Below are 19,023 nucleotides of genomic sequence, written 5' to 3' on the forward strand. Positions count from 1 at the left end.
TAATGTTTAAGGCATTGTATTTGTGCGTGATAATAGGGGGATGCCGGCGGAGCAAGAAATTTGGTGGTAGTTATTCGGAGATAAATTAATCCACCTGCTGAGAGCTACCTCTTTCCCTTTTTTTTGGGGCAATCCTTTTTTGCCTTTTTCTAATTGTCGTTGATCATCAAAATTGGTTCCTTTAAATGATAGAGCAAGATGATAAATTGTAAAAAAATTCATTCAAAAAGTGAAGGCCCAATCAAATGCCTTCGAGAGATCGCTGAAAGTGCATTAATCAATCTACATCGGAAAATCCAAGATTCTTTTAAATTCCTCTTTTTCCAGTGGAATTAAAAATAGTACGAACCGGGAAAAGTTAAATATTTAGATGATCTGTAATTTAGGTAGAGCGGATTCAACGTATCCAAGATTAGCCTAGGGTCGTTAACCCTGAACCCTGAAGAAAAGCAGGGGTGGAACAATGCGTAGGCCAAACAGAGGACATTTCTACCTGCCCTATTGTGTGCATGTCTGGCAGGCATTCATAAGCAAATAAACATGCGTGTGTCTATGTGTCGGAAATGGTGGTCTTTTGTTGGTTCTGGAGGTGGAGATTATTGTTCTTCGTCTTCATACAAAAATTTCAAGAATTCAAAACCATATTTGAGGTAGAGCTCTTCGTTAGCGCCCTCTCCATTGGCTGTCCTAATTTTTCCAAAACTGCCTCTCGCATGGTTTCTGAAATCCCTAGGTCTCACTTTCAGATTTTCTGCATGCCCTCGTTCCAAACCACCAAATTATCCTCCGTATCTATAAATAATCTTGTTCCCAAAATTTAAATAATTTCAACAAGAATTACTCGGCTTCCAATATTATAGTCCAATCCTAAATTTGCATAATCTCGTCACGTGCCTATACATCAACCAATAAAAACGGCCTTACAAAACCAATTAAACTGCCAGACAGGCATGTGCGCTTTCAAATAGTCCGGAATTAAGCCCACATGTGGACGAGCCCATCAGTACCATTTCGACCCATAAAAAAAATAACTCGGTTCATTACTGTTTTTTGGCGATATGCGGGACAATTCGATCCGAACCGCATGTCGTGGGATTAAACGAGAGAACTGCGTATAAATCAGTGCGTTATTGTGCCCCACCATGGGGGTAGTTAATAAAAAAATAAAGTCTGGTGGTGAGACTGGCCAGTAGATAAACAAAACGGGTTCTGGCTCAATAATGTTAGCGTCGTAGTTTGGACACTAACGTTAACATTATTTGTTAATGACATAGCAATTGTTAGATTTAATTTTAAATGGAAAATAAAGTTTTATGGTGTGATTGCGAACGAATCCGGGTTCGTCGGGTTGGTGGTTTGCAGCGTTTCCGTCGGGATGAAACCGGTTATAACCGGAAATAACGTTGACGATCGCGTACGAACTTCAACGCTAATGCTAAAGTTATTAAGCCAGAACCAGCTTTTTTCGTCTACTTGACCCGGGGATGATTCGAGCATGGACCATTCTTCTTATAGAGACTCCCCCTGTATCTTTCAACCTTCGAATATGTTTTTAATGTTCCCCTGTAATTTAAAATTCAAGTTCTGATAGGCGGGCCAACCCGTATGCCCTTAGCTAAACGGCTTATAAAGGAGCCGTTAATTCCCTCCTGTAATTATTGCGGTAGACGATGAGAGTATGTGTTATGGTTTAAATGGGATGTAATTAGGGACCGAGTATTTTAGAGTTCAAGGGCACCGGGTTTTAATGAGATTCTTTTCATCTCGTTCGGTTTACGTTGGTCTAGGCGGGCAGCATCTCAAGTAATAACAAACAAAGTGTTGAGGAATAAATCCTGCTACTGTTGAAACTGAAAACACAAATAAATCCTGCATTGCAATCTGTGGGTGTTTAGTGCCGTTTCAGATTCGGTTTAAAAACAATGTGCAGTTAGTTAGGCCTCTTTTGCAAATACCCACGAAAAACTGGCTTTCCTACTGATAACTCACTTCAAATTTGCTATTCGATAGTTTTGGACCATAAAAATAGCATTCCAAAGGCCTTCACCTATCATGCAAATTAATTTCACAATTACCAGTCCTAAGTAGGTCGACTTGACCGGTTTGGTACAAGGTGAGGCAAAATAGTTATTATCTGTTATTGTCATGTCAATGGCCCTGTCCGTAACAGAATGTGTGTGTGGTTATTTGGGAAAAACTTGTTTGCATTAACAAATCAAATTAAGAAACTTTCTCAGGCAGTTTTGAAGCCTCGATGAAGTTGCCAATGTGAACTAGAACCTTTTAAATATAGAGATCATAGGTGTTAGTGTTAAATCCTAGGTATTTCAAAAGATAAAAGCCAGGTATCGTGATTCTATACCGTATACCGTACCTATATATATTCTAATACCGTGCGGCTCTAAATTCTACCCACTCCCGCTCTATTAGAGTCTTGAGGTGCCCTCATCTAAGATATATTCAATGGCGTCTACTTCCAGTTGTACCGGAAATCGATATTTGCTTGCTTATTTTAAATGGAACACCCTATATATTATTGCATTTTTCAACTCATTAACTCATAAACGAAATTACCCAAATACGACGCAACGTTACATTAGGTAATTGAATGTGAAAATAGGTTCTTTTCCGATGTAGTTTTATAATACATTAAAATAACAGTAGGGTTCAATTTAATTTTTTTAATTTTAACCATTTTTTTATGTCTATGTTGGCTCTATTTTTGTGGACATCCTATAGAAAATATTACGCAAAACTTGGTAGTATACTAAAATAAAGACCCTCTATAGTATTGTGGCAAATAAAAGATATAAAATACTTTTTTGTTTGTTAACAATTCCCAGTTCCGGAGACATCTGCATCTGTAACTTTCAACGTTGAATTGCACACGTATGTGTATCTTGGAAATTCTTAATTTTAAAAACGTCAACATATTAATAACATTGTATTAATATTGAACATAAGATTCAAAAATACAATAATATATAGGATTTTCCATTTAAACTGAGCAAGCAGACATCGACTTCCGGTACAACTGGAAGTGTCACGTCAATAAAAATATTTTAGATGAGATCACCCCAACACCCTTATGTTTAAACTTCCAAATTTTTGTAACTTTGTTATTCAGAGTTTTTCCAAAATGTTCAATGGCGGTTATCGGTGGGACATCCTGTATATATACAAGTACTAATTATTTAATTTCCGAACTGCCTACGGCGATTCAAACCATATTTGATACACAGCATTCTGTCATGAAAAGCTACAAAAATAAATAACAATACCGAGCCACCAAGTACACCAGTGGCGAAGATATGAGTATTGAGTATTAAAGTCAATATGGAAACATCAGCAAATGTACAGAATAGCCTCCACATTTGTTTGTATAGGTACTTCAAATTATGAGTCAGAAGCACTCAAAAATTCCATCCAGGTTGCATATATGTATACATTTATTTAAACCTCTTAAAAATTACCTAAACTCACAAAAACGAAAAATCTTACTTTTTGGCTATTTTTGGTCACTTGACATCGAAAAATATAAAAAATAAAAACAATAAAAAAATCTTATATATTGATAGGAAATTGGTTTGTTATCGAGTTTATACTAACAAATAATTTTTGGTTGTTTTTTTTTTCTTGTTTTTAACTCAAAAACAAACCAATTTCTTATCAACAAACAAATTTTTAATTTTTTTTATTTTCCATTTACTTAATATCTATTGGATTGAGTTTGTATTGCATTTTTTACGAAATTTATAGCTGTACTCCTCAAGAACTAATTCATAGATTTTGAATCGCCGTTGTCATGATTCACACAAACATTACATTTAACCTTCCTTCAAAAAATGTGATATTTTCTGTTTAAGCTCTTTCCTAAAGATGCGACCAATCCAAGCTCCTTTGAAGACACAATAGAACTAAATAAAGTCGCATTAGAACAGTTTCTTCTAAAAAAACGCGGTGGGGCATTATAATATCATTTGTCCATGTTTATCTGGAACACCCTGTTCAGTACTTTTCGACTCCTTTGATAACCGACGACCAAAGGCTGCATCTCCAGAGTGAAATCTGTAGGTGAATGCCCCGACGAAAGTTGACTTAAGTCAACCACCACCCAACTCTTTCGATAAGCTCTCTGTTTATTCCAGCTTTAAACGCGAATGCCAGCACACCCTCTTCTTGATGAGTGTAAATATACGGATCAGTGGCGTCCAAGAGACGCCAAAGAAATGAAAAGTGGAAGTAATCAGTAATTGTCTTCAAAGTAATCGAATTCCATGAAAAATTTTGCTATAGCTACATTAAATAATTCTGATTCAATTATCGCCGTGATAAAGGATAATCATTGTGGAAATCGAATATTGAACGGTTGTCTTTCAAAAAAGTTGCCGAAATCCTTGATGAATTGAAAAATTATCTTCGACCATTATAGAAAAAGCAATTTAATTGCATCCACGGTATTCAGCTTGCTCCATCACAGACTCAAACGTCGCCAAGTTCACACTTTGTGTACAATTCCAGACATAAAAATAGAAAGCCCAAATAAATAAAAGTCTGTGTACTGTCGGAGCAGTCAGCCAAAACTGGCCCCACCTTCCCCCCTCTTCCAAACGTTCCAACATTCCCGATTTATTCGTTTTTTTGGCCGAATGCGCTGCGCTCAGTCGCGGCGGACCGTGCCGAACGTACCCCCCACCCCGCGTGGTCCCCCAATCGCACGCAATGGGTGTCCTCCAAAAGACCTCTAAAAGCTGGGTCATTGAATTTTGGACCGGATAGTGCGGTGCAGGACGCTTTGGCCTTGGCTCTCTGCAGATGATGATGCAGCGGAGGCCTGGGTTTATTGCGTTTGCTGGGAGATACCGAATAGACAATACTCTAAATGTTGTTATGAAAGCTATTGTTCTTTGTGTTTCGGTCAAAATGACCGAGAGGCAATTCACTTATGAAGACATTAATTTTTTATGGAAAAATCATGTGTATAAGCAGGACTGCTGCAGATACATAATGCTCAAAGGGCAGATTAGACATCCGAAAATACGGAAAAAGATATGTAATGATAATTCCGACAATACTTTGTTATCGGTTATCGAGATTCAGTTTCAATATTTTTAGGACACTCCATAAAAGTGACTCAAAAAATTTTTTTTTATTGAAAAAATGCAATTGATCAGGTTCTCTTTCGGTAAGAAGGAATAAAAGAAGAAGAATCTTTATGATTTTTTCGAAGAATTAATATTTTTGGTCATAAAATAGATTATCGATGATAGTTAATGCACCTATCGGCCTTTCACTCTACTTTTCCATTCCTTCAATCTAAATTTGGAAAGTTTTTTGCATCGCGGAACCTAAGTACTTTGGATTTATTGGTACTTAGAGTGGACGTACCTTTAACGTACCGTTTGACCGTGTCCTCTTCTGCAGACCTCTCCCTATAAACCCCATAAAAGAACACCTCCATCCTGTTAAGTCGCTAATGAATGAATGTGTGATCGTGAATCTTTTTCGATCCACCTTGTTTCGGATTAATATTATAATGGGCAATTTCAATCGCGGTTCAACTAATCATTGCTCTCAGCTTTCTGTTGTATAAACGAGTATTGTTCCTTTATATTTAAATTTTAAATTGCTTAGTCAGACGCCGGACTAGTCCTGCTGCGGGTATTGTCACTGTAAAATTATGCTGCATGTGTCCCGTCAGCATATTAGGTAGAATAAAAAGTTAGCGGTGTCTTCTGTATATCTTACCAATCTCAATGAACCTCGGAACTTCGGCTGCTTTAAATTTCTATCATGGTCTTCCATGAAAAACTATACTGCACCTAAAATCTTATACAGGGTGTCCCAAAAATATACCGACAAACTTTAAGGGGTTGTGAAGGACATTAATACAAACTTTTTTTTTAATACTCATTAATTCGCGAAACTGGCGTTCGGGCTATAGGACAAATAAAATATTTAAAGTTATATCAAATGGTTAAATTAATTTTTTATTTAATTGGAGACCACTATCTTTCATTGAACATTTTTTGTTTAAACTAAATTTGTTGTTGGGGAACACAAATATTCCTTAATCGCATTTAAATACTCTTACGATGTCATTTTGCACACCGTAACAGGTATTGTTTGTATATTATGGTTATTCAGTTGGCACAGTAACATTAATTTTGGAAAATGAACGTTAATTTCTCATTTGAAGAACTTGCCGATATACACCGATGGATCGGAAGAGGTCCTGTAGCTTGGCCCGCGCATTCTCCCAAACTGAACCCCCTGGATTTTTTCCTTTTGGGTTAGTCCAAATTACTGGGCTACCAAACGTCTATTCTTAAGGAGGAAGATTTCTTAACAAGAATAATTGCCAACTGCACACATCTAGAAACTATTCCCGCAATATTCCATAGGGTTCGCGAGTCAATGAATCCACCGTGCAATCTTTTTATTAAAACAAATGGTCAACATTTTAAACAATAGCTCTAAGCCATCGTTTATTTATCATTAAAACAGTGTCTAACACGAACAAAAGTGATTATAATGACCAAAACCATATTGCCTTTTTTCTTATCAAACGGGTTATTTGGGAGCATATGTTTATTTAAGAAAAAAGTTTATATGCATGCCCTTCACTACACCTTAAAGTTTTTAGGTACATTTTTGGGATACCCTGTATAATATTTACGCATTCAATTCTAAAAAATGCTCTACCAACGTGAGAATTTCATAACTATCACAATTTATCAAAAGGCTTAAAGCAGCCTGAAAACAGTACATAAATAGCCAAGAAGAAAAAAAGCTACACCCACCTTCGGCACAATCGCCTTAAAGGCACCAAACACAAAAATGTTGCGCAAATTTGGGTATTATTATCCGGAACCCTCCGAAGGGTCTTTTCTCATAGGGTGTTAAAAGTACTTAATACGTCTAGAAATGTCACAGCTTAGTCTGGGTTTCAGAGGTATCTAAGTTCTAACAACTAGACCATTCACGCATATTTTACCCTAAAATGCTGAATGGTGATGAAAAATAATTTTAGAGGTTCTACCTGTGGAATCTCAATAGTTTACAGAGTAGCTGGGCTCTATTTCACTATACTATTTAGGAGTAAAAGAATGAGGAAAGATTCTATTCATATAGGCTTCAATAGGTCAAAATGATATCGTTTTCTGAAAGGTTGTTTACACTTTACCGGAGAAAAAGGTTTGTTTTGATGATGGATCCGGTTTGCAATTCCTCTTAAAGTAATTTCGAAGTCAATTGACCAAGAATAGTCAGAAAGCAAGATTTTCCTTTTTTTATGAAATTAGGTGGTTTTTCAAGGGTCTAGATAAATTGATATATGCGTGCAATCTAGATGGAATATTCGTGCGCTTTTGACTTAGAATATAAGCTACCTACGCAAACAAATTTTGGTGTTATGTTATATAATGTGTGATATTTCCGTACTGAATTCAGTAGTAAATACCCATATTTCCGCCACTGGTGAACTTGGTGACTCGATATTGTTATTTATTTTTGTAACTTTTCATGACAGCGTGTTATGTATCAAATATGGTTTGGATCGTCACTGGGAGCTCGAAAATTAAATAATTAAAAAAATATATATTTTTAAAAACTCTATTACTCTACAAAACTTTGATAAAAACGGATCTGTCTTAAAATGCGCTTTTCTAACCATGCCTAACACTTGACCGTAAAATCCGGGACACCCTGTATATTTCTATTGACCCCAAAAATACATATGTAAAAAATGTTACCACAAGAATCTATGGCATGGTAGTACGTGGGAATACGACTTAAATACGTATACCAAAAGAAAGGTGAAGCATATGACTTTAACTCTCGAGATGAACATGGGACCAGGCCTTATTCGTACGTATCAAGGATCCTAAAATCTAGATCATTTGTCTAATTATCTTCTATAACGTTCTATTACAAGGCCTCAAAAATAATATACAAAGGTGATATATGTACATATGTATGTACATGTAAAAAAGTGAGGCTTTTTAGGAACCAGAAGTAAATTAAATACTAAAAAATTCAATACAAAAGTCAAAAATAACGATTGAAGGTCCAAATGAATTGCGGATTAAAAAAAAAAACTTTAATATCTATTAAAAAAATATTTTCTAGTCATATTAACTGCAATATTCCGCTGACCATCAGAAGCTTAAAACCACGCATAAAGAGCAGCTTCTTTCACAGTCCAACCTGCACCCCTTTTTCCAATTAACGATACCCATTGGATGCACCTGCATTAAATTATGTAAAACGTTTCCTCCTAGAAACGTTCCCCGCCCATGACAACCTTGAAATAGCGCGGTACCACTGAACCGCCGTCTTTATCATGGTACCGAACATTCCTTTCAGCTTTATCCGCTACGAAAGAAACGATAATCAAATTCACACAACGGCGGGGCCAAAAATGCAGCCGAGTAAAAAAGGCATTAAACAGGCCTGTTTTGACCCCCCCTTGCCGCGCAGCTCCTTGACCTGTCTCAAGGCCAAGAACGGGGTAAAAAAACCTCGGTTATTGGGTACGGCTATCGTGGTCGTACCGCATGACTTGGTTCCATCTACTTCTTGCAATCTGAATATGAACAGTTTAATTAATGGTACTTCTTTTTTAACGCAGATGTGAGCACGTAGTAAATGTAGGTACCTTATAGAACGGTGGCACAAACCTACGTGGATGAGGTGGAGGGCGACGAGATGGATGGCTTGATTGCAGGTCAGTTTCACCAAATGGGTCACGTTTATGATTTTTACAGGTGATTTGAAAGAGCAAATAACGTAAGTGGTACTATCAAGATTTTCTGAAAATCTAGAGCAAGTGGAGTTGTTTGTTCCAAATTTTTTAGCTGCAGAAATACGAGGGAAAAAACGAAGCAAACAAACACAATTCGGTCCTGATATCATATTATAAAGGAAAATTTAAATTTATTCAAAGTAGTTAGTGTTAAGACTTCCAACGTTTCTAGTGAAGAATATGGAGCAACAGTTGAATGGGTGCCAGAGTCTCTCATAGTTGGAGAATGAGAAATTTGGTCTTTCTGTAGCGAAAACTTTAACGACACAGCCTAAACTTCTGAGAAAGTGGGAGTTCTCAGAAAACCAATTTCATACAAATTTCATATAAAGAGTTTCGTTTACTAATATCTGAGAAATCTCCAGAATTCTGAGTTTTTGAGGAATATTTCTCTGATAAAGTTTTTTAGAAAGGTATAACAGGGAAGTTCCAATTGCGTATAGTGCAATCGATTGCAGATTCTTTGTTTAATAAAATAAAACAATGGGATAAAACTAGTCTTTTACAAAAGAGAGCAGCCGACTACAATATTCCCACAATCAGCACTGTACGGGAAATTTCTTTAAAAAACTGACCCTACCTTAATATGCTTGTTACGTCAATGGTTTCTATAGTAGGACAGCGTCTTATCCCTTATTACCACTTTTTTTTTCAATAAATTTATGCCATACATTAAAATTTATTGAAAACATCTGTTACGTAAGCAGAAAAAACCGCAAAGAAGCCACACTTGAACTAACCTGAACTAACCTGTATTAAAAAAATCATGATAGATAAATGCACTTTTTAAAAGGGTATTGTTATCATAATTACTATGTATTTTGATGGTTGTTATACGTCATTGTCCTTAGAAGGGCAAAAAGTAATAAAAGACAAAAGAAAAAGTCTAGGTTCGTATGTAGTGTGACAGGGTGGAAACTAAACGCGAATTCAGTAAAACACCTTTATTTAACAAACTCGAAGGTACAAGATTACGAACACAGGTTGTAAATTTCTGTTAGGCACGAACAAAGTTGATTTTCGTTTCTTAGTTGCTTCTTTCTTAACTGCTTTTCTCGAACTCTTACTCGAACTCTGCGTTTGTGTCTTATATACTACTTTGTATCTCTAGATATTGTTAAGGGTAGATTTAGACCTTTAACCTATTTAATTACAGTGAAATGGATTTAGACCTTTGACCTAGTTAATTATGAATTTGTTGTACTAACATAGTGACGTCCTAATTGTTCTGTAATTATGTCTGGTTGTTTCCATTCGATATGAGTGGGTACATTACACGTATTTGAAAAAATCAAGATGATGATGGTGGTTCAAAGACGAAACGTCGGACTTCAAATTTCTCAATACCATCTTGCAAGAAAGAAAAAGCGGCTATAACGAAGTGATATTTGTTTTGAAATATCTCTTTAATTAAAATCAGGATAGAATAAATATAATATAACAAAGTTTCGGTTTTTCTCGTTATACCTGGAAATTTTCGGAATTTTTCTGGGTTTGAAGTATGATTTTCTTAGGCGCTAAACTTTTCAACTAATTTAAACTACCTCGTATCTCTTATAGTTCCCGTGATCTCAATGATCCGCCTCGAATTCAGACCATTCTGTACATCCATAAATTTAATACGCGATTATAGATAAGAGAAAATTACAATTTCTACAAATTTTCTTCTAAGAAAACAAAACTTATAGAAAAAAGATTATGCTTGGCAATGGTTTAACCTAAAGAAGAAATCTCTAATAGCATTTTGAATTTAATGCTCTTGGGCAATCCGAAATCACTCGATAAGCGATGCAAATATTCGATTCTAAAAAGTCTCACAATTCGCTCACAATTTGAGTTGCGTTTTCGGTATTCGGAGAAACTGCTCTGAAATATAACTGCGAGCGCTTATTAAACCAGCAAATTTCATAGAGCGATGTGGTGGTGAAGTTTGTCCTGTTCACAGCATTCGACGCTCTCTCATCGAATTTTATCGCTCCAAATTCGAGGATAGTTGACAGAAAGTTATTCGAGAACAATTGCAGATAAAAAAAAAGAGAATTTTGATTTGGAAAAAAAATCTAAATTTCATCAATAATCTCCAATCAGCCGTGAAAAAACTGTATCCTCAAAGTACTTGTCTGACGCCATAGATTTGCTATAGGAAGGAATTTTTAAAGAGTCTTGGTTATTGATTCGAAACCATAAGGGTGTAAGGTTATTATACGTAGATAAAAACAACAATTTAATAAACTTGTCTGTCTTTCCTAAAATTCAAAACATATATTTTTTCAAATCGTACTACGCCAATGGTTTTTAAGTGAGGAAATCTCTAAAACCGGAGTCTCAGGCGTCCAACAACCGACGTCCGATGTCCGAAAAATCACATTCCTAATTCACTTTAATGTTAGCCATTTATCATGTCCGGAAAGAGGCTTTAATTTCGAAGTTACAGTCTCCTTCCATCACGCTCATTGTCGTCTATGTTTATAGCTATTATTTTTCTCGCTTAAGGATTTTAGACTCAGATGAATTTCCATGAATTTCAAATCGATTTCCTCAAAGTTAACCAGAAATAAGATTTTTCGGACGCATGAGATTGCGGCCTAAGGCCGAGTTGCTGAATGATGGCTAATGCCTGGTCCACCTAAAGCTGACCCTCGTAAATTTTAAACTCCTTAAGAAATGCTTTGAAGTCACAGCAAGAGCCATCTCACGTAGTAACATCCTTTATGACTTTTGTAATATACGAGGGTCGGGTTTGGCAGAACCGAGCTTAAGCCCTGATTCAAATATTCGGCCACCTTGTAGAGAAGGAGTTAGGGGTTTTCTTTAAGTACTGGTGATTATAGTACTCAGATAATTTTCTTCTGATTTCATGCCAACACCGAAAAAGAAATGGTAAAATGATTAGAGCCTCACCAAAATTTTTTGGTTTCTTTTTGGGGTCAAACCAGAGAATTCGCTCCCTATGCAACCAATTTCTGCCTAAATTTTTAATGTGATTTTTTGGACTTTTATTTAAATTCCTCGTCTAAATGTGGCAACAGTGCACGCACCACGCATTTTCCACTTAACTAGTTGGTCGACCGCTGGTCGAATGGCATTCCGTAAAATTCGGCTGGCCAATTATTGCACCACAGTCCGGCTATAAGTCGTTTGTTTGCGATTATTCCAAGCGAACATTCAAAAAGGTCGACGACCGATTGTTATTGTGTTTAATTTAGAATTTAGATAGGCACTCACTGACTCGGAGGTTCCCTTTATTTATTTTCGCGCTTGTGATACGATATTCGGAATTTGCCTGCGTTCAAGCGCACGCACCGCTGATATGAAAATGCGCACGGTGTGTGCGCTGCGTATTTTCAGTCGCCGTGTAGCAATTAAGTTACCTAACAACTTACAAATAGCGTTTACCTTAACCCAAAAAATAGGCGGCTAAATTTCAGATTTAGTTTATCTGGGCGTTGTTAAGAAATGACAATTGTGTCAATGACGCTTAAAAGTTTCGAACAAAAAATTAATAGATAATGAGGAGGATAAACATGTGTTTACTTTAACAACAGTTGTGCAGATCTTCACTTAAATCTTATTTCAAACTTATGTCGATCCTGGATAACGCAGTTCGAGGAGCGTTCACTGCGGGTCGCTTGAGGCAATAATGCAGACCTCACCGTAATCGTCGCAGACTCCGATAAATTTCCCTCCAAATCTGACATTTTAGGTGATATTTTCTATTTTTATTATGGATTTTGAACCGACATTAATTATTGCATAAACGTTGGGATCCCCGTATTTATCTCAATTGGGCAACAGTGTATGCAACGTTCAGCAGGAGATATCTGCGTATATAATCTGTGCTGCTGTGCGTATATGTGCGTGTTCGTTGTTTGTCTAAATGGGTGCATTGAACTTTTTGCGAGTCCAAATTTAAAGTCAACACATTCCACGGGGGCACAGCCGAAGCAAATAAATTAAAAACGGGAACAGATAAAAAATACGTTCCGATAAAAATATCCGCATTTATTCTTATGAACTTCTATTTCAGTGGGCTTGTAAGGCCCTTCACTTAGGGCATATACACAATAAACTATACCCGTCATGCGGTCAGCTGTCCAATTGAGCGCATGCAATAAAAATGTATGTTAATCATGTGGCTGATAGTGTTAATAGAAATAAAGTTTCCCTGTAAATTAACAATATAATGGAACAAAATGTATGTTAACTTATGGAAAAACTTTATTTCTATTCGCACCAACAGCCTCATGATTAACATACATTTTTATTGCATGCGGTCAATCGGACAGCTGACCGCATGAGGGGTATAGCTTAGTGCGTATGTGCCCCAAGAATTATTTTTACTTTCTCGCTAGAGTTCTGTGAAGACTCCCGATCAGGGAACTGTATTATCACTCACCGCCTTCAACATAGCCCTACGTCTTCTCAACAATGAACAGGTGAATGGGCAAAAACGCGACCATCACACTGTAGAATCCCATCTTTATCCGTGACCGGTCTAGCCCTCAACCCCAATGACGGTGGGAAAGTTCCTGATTCCTTCGCATTATTGTCGGATCACGGTTTGATAATGGGGCCCATTTTTATATCAACTTTTATATAAAATTTTCGTGAGCAGGTTGTTGGATCGGCATATAAATTACATCTTCCATACAGGTGTCTGCTCAGGCTCCTATAAAAGTGTCTCCTCTTTTGTTGCGTTGCTGCATGGGTTTCTGTGGATTCAGGTAGATATCAAATTTCTATAATGCGGGGCGATGAACGCGAGATTACCTTTGGCTATCACTGAAGGACACGCAAGTTTTTAATGCCCGTTGTCCGAAATTAACACTAATTATAAGGCAAAGCAAATCTCTTGTTTGCAATTCCAATTATCGACGTATGCCAAAGGTTGCGTAAAATTTCGCTGGTCCACTTAAAAATGCCACGTTCGAGGACGCATACTAATTAGAATTGCTAATTTGATTAGTGTTTGCCAAAGTGACCGCATAACACAACCCTGAAATGTTCATTCACCCAGAACCCACAAGACAATAATAAAAGTTATAATCGATACCTATCAACTTCATTGTATGATTAATAGCCCGAACCTCCAAGGCACCCTGGGGCCTCCACATGGGGGCAGGTTTGTCAAACCATTTTGCTAACACCAAAAATAAATTTATCTTATCACAGGGGCGTACAAACAAAAAAGGTGAATTTTTCCAATTGAAATTCAACTAATTGAAATTGTTTTGACTAAAGAATGAGATCGTAAATCTTCTGTTATTGAAATATTTATTGAATGTGAATGTGATTAAGGAGGATCAACATGGGATGAATGGTAGGCACTTCTAGGTGCCCACCTTCTCTCCGCCTCTGGCATAAATTATTGGCATAAAAATAAAGATTTTCGTATCGTATTGTACACAAAGATTTTTGGGTGCGTCAAAAAAGGTACCGTTAAATTTCGACCCATCAGGTGGTGACTTCGCAAAAAGGATCGAATATCAAATTAGATAACATCTCTAGATGGCACGTCATATTAACGTTTGATTGAGGTAAGAACCCCTTATTTTTCGATGTGTATCTAAACGTTAAAAACTGACATAATGTCTTTGTGTTATCTAGCAAAGTTCATGCAAACTCGGGATTTGTCTTGAAACCTAAATGATTAAAATTTTGGTAGGAAATACATCTAATCAAGGTATTCCTGAAGTTTTTGAGACTAATTTAAAAGGTTTATTTTGTTCCATATTATTTACGTTGAATTTCCTGTGATGAGAACAAGAGTGACAGCAATGATTTTCAAAAAACGACATGATTGAGGGTAAAGTTAAGAGAACCATCACAGGCAACTCTCTTCTAACAGAACTTATCTACTGCTCATGGATAAAAGGTTGCCAAAGGGTATCTCCTTTGATAGTGTGAACTTAATGTCAATGAACATAAAACATACAGAGTGTTTTTAATGAACATTTGTTCTATCACAAATTATTTACAAAATAGAAAAGAGAAATAGAAAGACAATTTTCATATTTTTTCAACTAACGAACAAACGAATTATGGCAACGGGTGTCTTAAAACATCTTTTTATAATACTTTAACAGAGAAAGGAACATATTACCGAATCCGTACACCACTGGAAAATATTTAAAAGGAATTAGCAAACAACCTAGTGGTTAGTGGCGTGCTCTGTGTTAAAGAGCTGGCAACATTAATAGAAAATATAATTAGCGATTGTGGCGCCATCTTGGAAACAATAGGGTAATGCGTGTTTATTCGAATGAAAATATTTCGGGTGATCTTATTGACAATTTTGACGTTCGACAGTTCTTTTACTTGTCGGAATTTTTCGAAGAGGTTTGTAAAATTGTAAATAAATATATTTTGCTTGAAAATCTCAAATCATCTTAATAAGTAACCACCTTTTCCTCGCTAATTAACGTTTTTCTAATAAAATACGTTAAACTCAATTTTTACATAAAATTATTTAACCATGTTCTGTTAAGCAGTGCTAAAGATTAGCAAAATAGTATCGCTGAAAACTCATACCCTAGTTGGAATTTTAGATCGAAGAAAATGGCAAAACAGAAAGGAGAAAAGAAGAAGGGAAAATCCGCTATCAACGAGGTAGTAACCCGTGAATATACTGTTAACCTTCACAAGAGGCTTCATGGAATAGGATTCAAAAAGAGGGCCCCCAGAGCAATCAAAGAAATCCGCAAATTTGCAGAGAAACAAATGGGTACTCCGGATGTTAGAATTGATACCAGGCTTAATAAGCAACTCTGGTCCAAGGGTATCAGGTAAATGTGAATACTGCATGTTTGTCAGTTTTTAAAATATATCTAATAATGGGTTAGCACTTGAAAATTCACAATAGATGAATACTAGAAACACTCATGAACTTTCCCATTTAATAGAATCTTCTTGCATAGTAAAGAATTCCTAAATTTTTTGAAATCATTGCAATGAAAACCAGGTATTGAATTTATAAGCCTTCCCTTATAATACACTCTTGACCAAATTCCCAAACAATAAATTATTATTGATATCTGATTATGGCCCTATATTGCCTCATTTTTGTGAGTTTTGAAATGCTGCAAAAACCAATAATGTCAGAAAATGGTCATTATTCTGGATTGCATCCATAAATTTATTGAACAGTGTACTAAAATCTTACATAAAAGACCATCAAGTATTTAATAGAAACCAACGAAATTGTTTGCTTGCAGAAATGTACCCTTCCGTGTCAGAGTTCGCCTATCCCGCAGAAGGAATGATGATGAAGATTCCGTACATAAGTTGTTCACTTTGGTGACCTATGTGCCAGTGGCTACTTTTAAGGGTCTGCAGACTGAAAATGTAGATGCAAAAATGTAGATGCATATGTTCATGTCCAAGATTACATTTGTAAACTTGAACATGTACACATGCAAGTGAATGCATTATGAGTACTATATTATAAATTTAGTACGCTTAATGCAATCACTCGTTAGTGAATTAATAAACATTTTTTAAGTTACACAAGTTTTTCATAAATAACCTAAAATGTCCGTCTACTTATAATATGTGTATAATTGTAACGTAGAGTATTTTAGGAACTGGTAGTAGTTTTCCTCACTTTACTAAAAATAAGAGCTTTATAATTCAAATATTTTCAACAAATAAAGTTACCTATGTAAGACTATTTTAAAGAAGTTGCTACTCCAAACTTTTTGTTTAAAGCATACTAAAGTTATTTTAATTTTTATTAGGAAGGGGGTAAACTGATTATATGCAAAGCAACAATTCCTGTTAAAATGAATTTAAAAGAGGAAAACATAAAATTTATCACTTAGCTTGTTTTTCTTCTCTAAACGATTTATCAAGCATTACGATTCTCAAACAAAATTAACGTAACGAAATAATATGCACAAAGTTCTTACACGAATACTATGGATTTTTACTTCATACGTATATACAGTATGTAACAAAAGTCTGGAACACTCGCAATATTTCGTGAATTGTTCAACATATAATTTTGAAGAAAACAAGCAGATATTTTTAATAAGACATCCTATATTTTATTTAATTGAAATTACATTTTTTATGAAGTATAGAGAATTTAATGTATTAACATTTTCTTAAATTAAAGGAAGATGTTTTGTATGCAATCTTTTTATCCACCTCTAATAACAATAAACTCGGACAGTGTATCCCAATAAAAATCTGTTAATTTTGTTGAAATTGGAAAGAGTTTACGAAATATTGCGAGTGTTTCAGACCTTTGTTACACACTGTATATAGAATGCTGGAACTTAGAAAACCATCCGGAAAATACGTATCCATACAGCCCGTGAAATACTACTTTGGTGGATGAGACTCAACTATACTTTGATATAAATTCTCAGAAAAACTAAAATTTAAAGACATGCCCGTGACCTCAAAATAGCAATTTGTAAAAAAGAAAATTTCAGCATTATTTCTCTACCAAATTCACAGCTTTACCCTAAATTAACTGATTTAGTCTTCATAACTCCCATGCATGAGCTTCAAAAGAGGAACACCCAGTATATACGTAGGTACCCAGTTTACGGTAAGTTACCCTTCCAGATTCAACAAATTGTACATTACACCTACTATTACTATACAACAATCTAGCGTTGTTTTCGTTACGGCTATGGCTAAAATGTAACGATTAAAAAATGTATTTACGCTTTTTAATACACCACTGACCATACTTAAACCAATGGCGTACGCTTGTCTTCTCAACACATAGTTCCTAATTCACCTCTTTACGCTAATCATACGACCGAGAAAAGTGTGGTTCTAGCCAAATGTACAAAAATCGATTGTAGGATATAGCGCTGCATTTTTTATCCACCCAGAAGGGTCATCTATTGTACGAGCTTCGGTACGCCTATGGTAAAGAGTTAGCTAGCGTAATAAAGCAATTTATGCAACATTTTCACCTACACCACTGGATGCACTTAAGCCAATGGCGTTCGCAAAGTTGCACAAATGATAATTATAACTATTTAAAAAAACCTTAGGGGTGATCTGTTTGATTATTTTTAATTAAAAAAAAAACAGTCAGATTTGTAAAATAAATAAAATAGATTATTTTAAAAAATCATATAAGTAGAATGTTAAAAACGACGTGCACAATAAAGTATTTTAATCATACCAATTATTGTTTTGAAATTCGCATAAAGTGTGCAAAAACTTTATTTAGACCACTTTAACGGAAGAATTAGCGTATGTTTATTAAACTTTTTATTTATAAACTCAGATTGATTTTGCACGGCGCCCATGAATACGGCAGGTATTGATTGAACAGGGTCGGATTTTGGGAAAGCGCAATTTCCAACGGCCTATTATACTGTTATTTTATAGTGGCGTTAGTTCTCTGAATTGTTTCAGGGGTATTACACGCTCGCTAATCCTTCATATCACAAGGATTTTAGTGACGAGTGTTTTCTCGAGAGAGATTAAGCGAATTTATCGCCGCCGCAATTGAAGGCACATTAATCAATATTTCATACAATCATATGACGTTTCTCTGATGCTCAAATTAGATGAGTGAGGCAAAACAGACCCATTGCACGTGTGTTTTGCTGAACAAAGAACAAACATGGCGGATTATCGCACCGAATGATGCATGATTTCGTGATGTGCGCAAAAGTCAAATGCTCATCCACGGTCAACGATTAGGAGCTGACGTCACGTCCGCCTTCTACACTCATGCGTTCATGGCAGGAAGCAAAACGAATGAAATTCGTAAACTCACATTTACGAAGTTATTAAATTTGAAATTAATAAGGAACATTAAAAATTTGAATTTACTAAGACAAAACAGCTATTGGCTGTATGGCTCTGATGCTGTGCCACGGAATTCAAATGAAGCAGGCTGAATCCGCCTCTGACCACCACATTCTGATTTCTACACAATCTCCAAAATAGAGGTAGACAATTTCAGGGTATTTAATTTTTATATTTAAAACAAGAAATAAATTTGTCCAGGGAGTTTTGCAGTTTGCCAAATTTTATATTTTAATTATCGACTTACCTCCATTATGATTTCCTCGCAATATTTCAATATAGTAAATGGCCACTAATTAAATTATTACACAACTTCTAACATTTTTGTAACATGTACTTAATAAAAACTTTATTAAAACTGTTAATAAACGCTCATTTGACTAAGCCAAATTTGATTTGCCCGCCACAATCGCAAACCTCCAAAAGATGGCGTG

The 19,023-nt window shown here is 35.7% G+C and overlaps 1 protein-coding gene and 1 long non-coding RNA gene across 3 annotated transcripts; one reads left to right on the top strand and one right to left on the bottom strand.

The window, feature by feature from the left end:
• The first annotated feature begins 15,010 nt into the window (after window positions 1–15,010).
• Window positions 15,011–16,315, top strand: RpL31 (ribosomal protein L31). 2 transcript variants are annotated; one of them, XM_066294065.1, is made up of 4 exons: window positions 15,011–15,145; window positions 15,355–15,591; window positions 16,021–16,172; window positions 16,215–16,315. In XM_066294065.1, the coding sequence occupies exons 1-3, from the start codon at window positions 15,069–15,071 to the stop codon at window positions 16,166–16,168; spliced, it is 462 nt and encodes a 153-aa protein (XP_066150162.1). In that variant the 5' UTR covers window positions 15,011–15,068; the 3' UTR covers window positions 16,169–16,172; window positions 16,215–16,315. The 2 variants fall into 2 exon arrangements, with proteins under 2 accessions (XP_066150162.1, XP_066150161.1); XM_066294064.1 differs by having other exon boundaries at window positions 16,021–16,315.
• Window positions 16,196–17,592, bottom strand: LOC136345585 (uncharacterized). Its single transcript, XR_010733168.1, has 2 exons — window positions 17,504–17,592; window positions 16,196–17,451 (listed from the first exon to the last, which is right to left on the bottom strand). It is a non-coding gene; the product is annotated as an uncharacterized lncRNA (long non-coding RNA).
• Between the last annotated feature and the right edge of the window lie 1,431 nt (window positions 17,593–19,023).

This window comes from Euwallacea fornicatus, chromosome 20 (assembly GCF_040115645.1).
Source record: "Euwallacea fornicatus isolate EFF26 chromosome 20, ASM4011564v1, whole genome shotgun sequence".
In the NCBI taxonomy this organism is placed as follows: domain Eukaryota; kingdom Metazoa; phylum Arthropoda; class Insecta; order Coleoptera; family Curculionidae; genus Euwallacea; species Euwallacea fornicatus.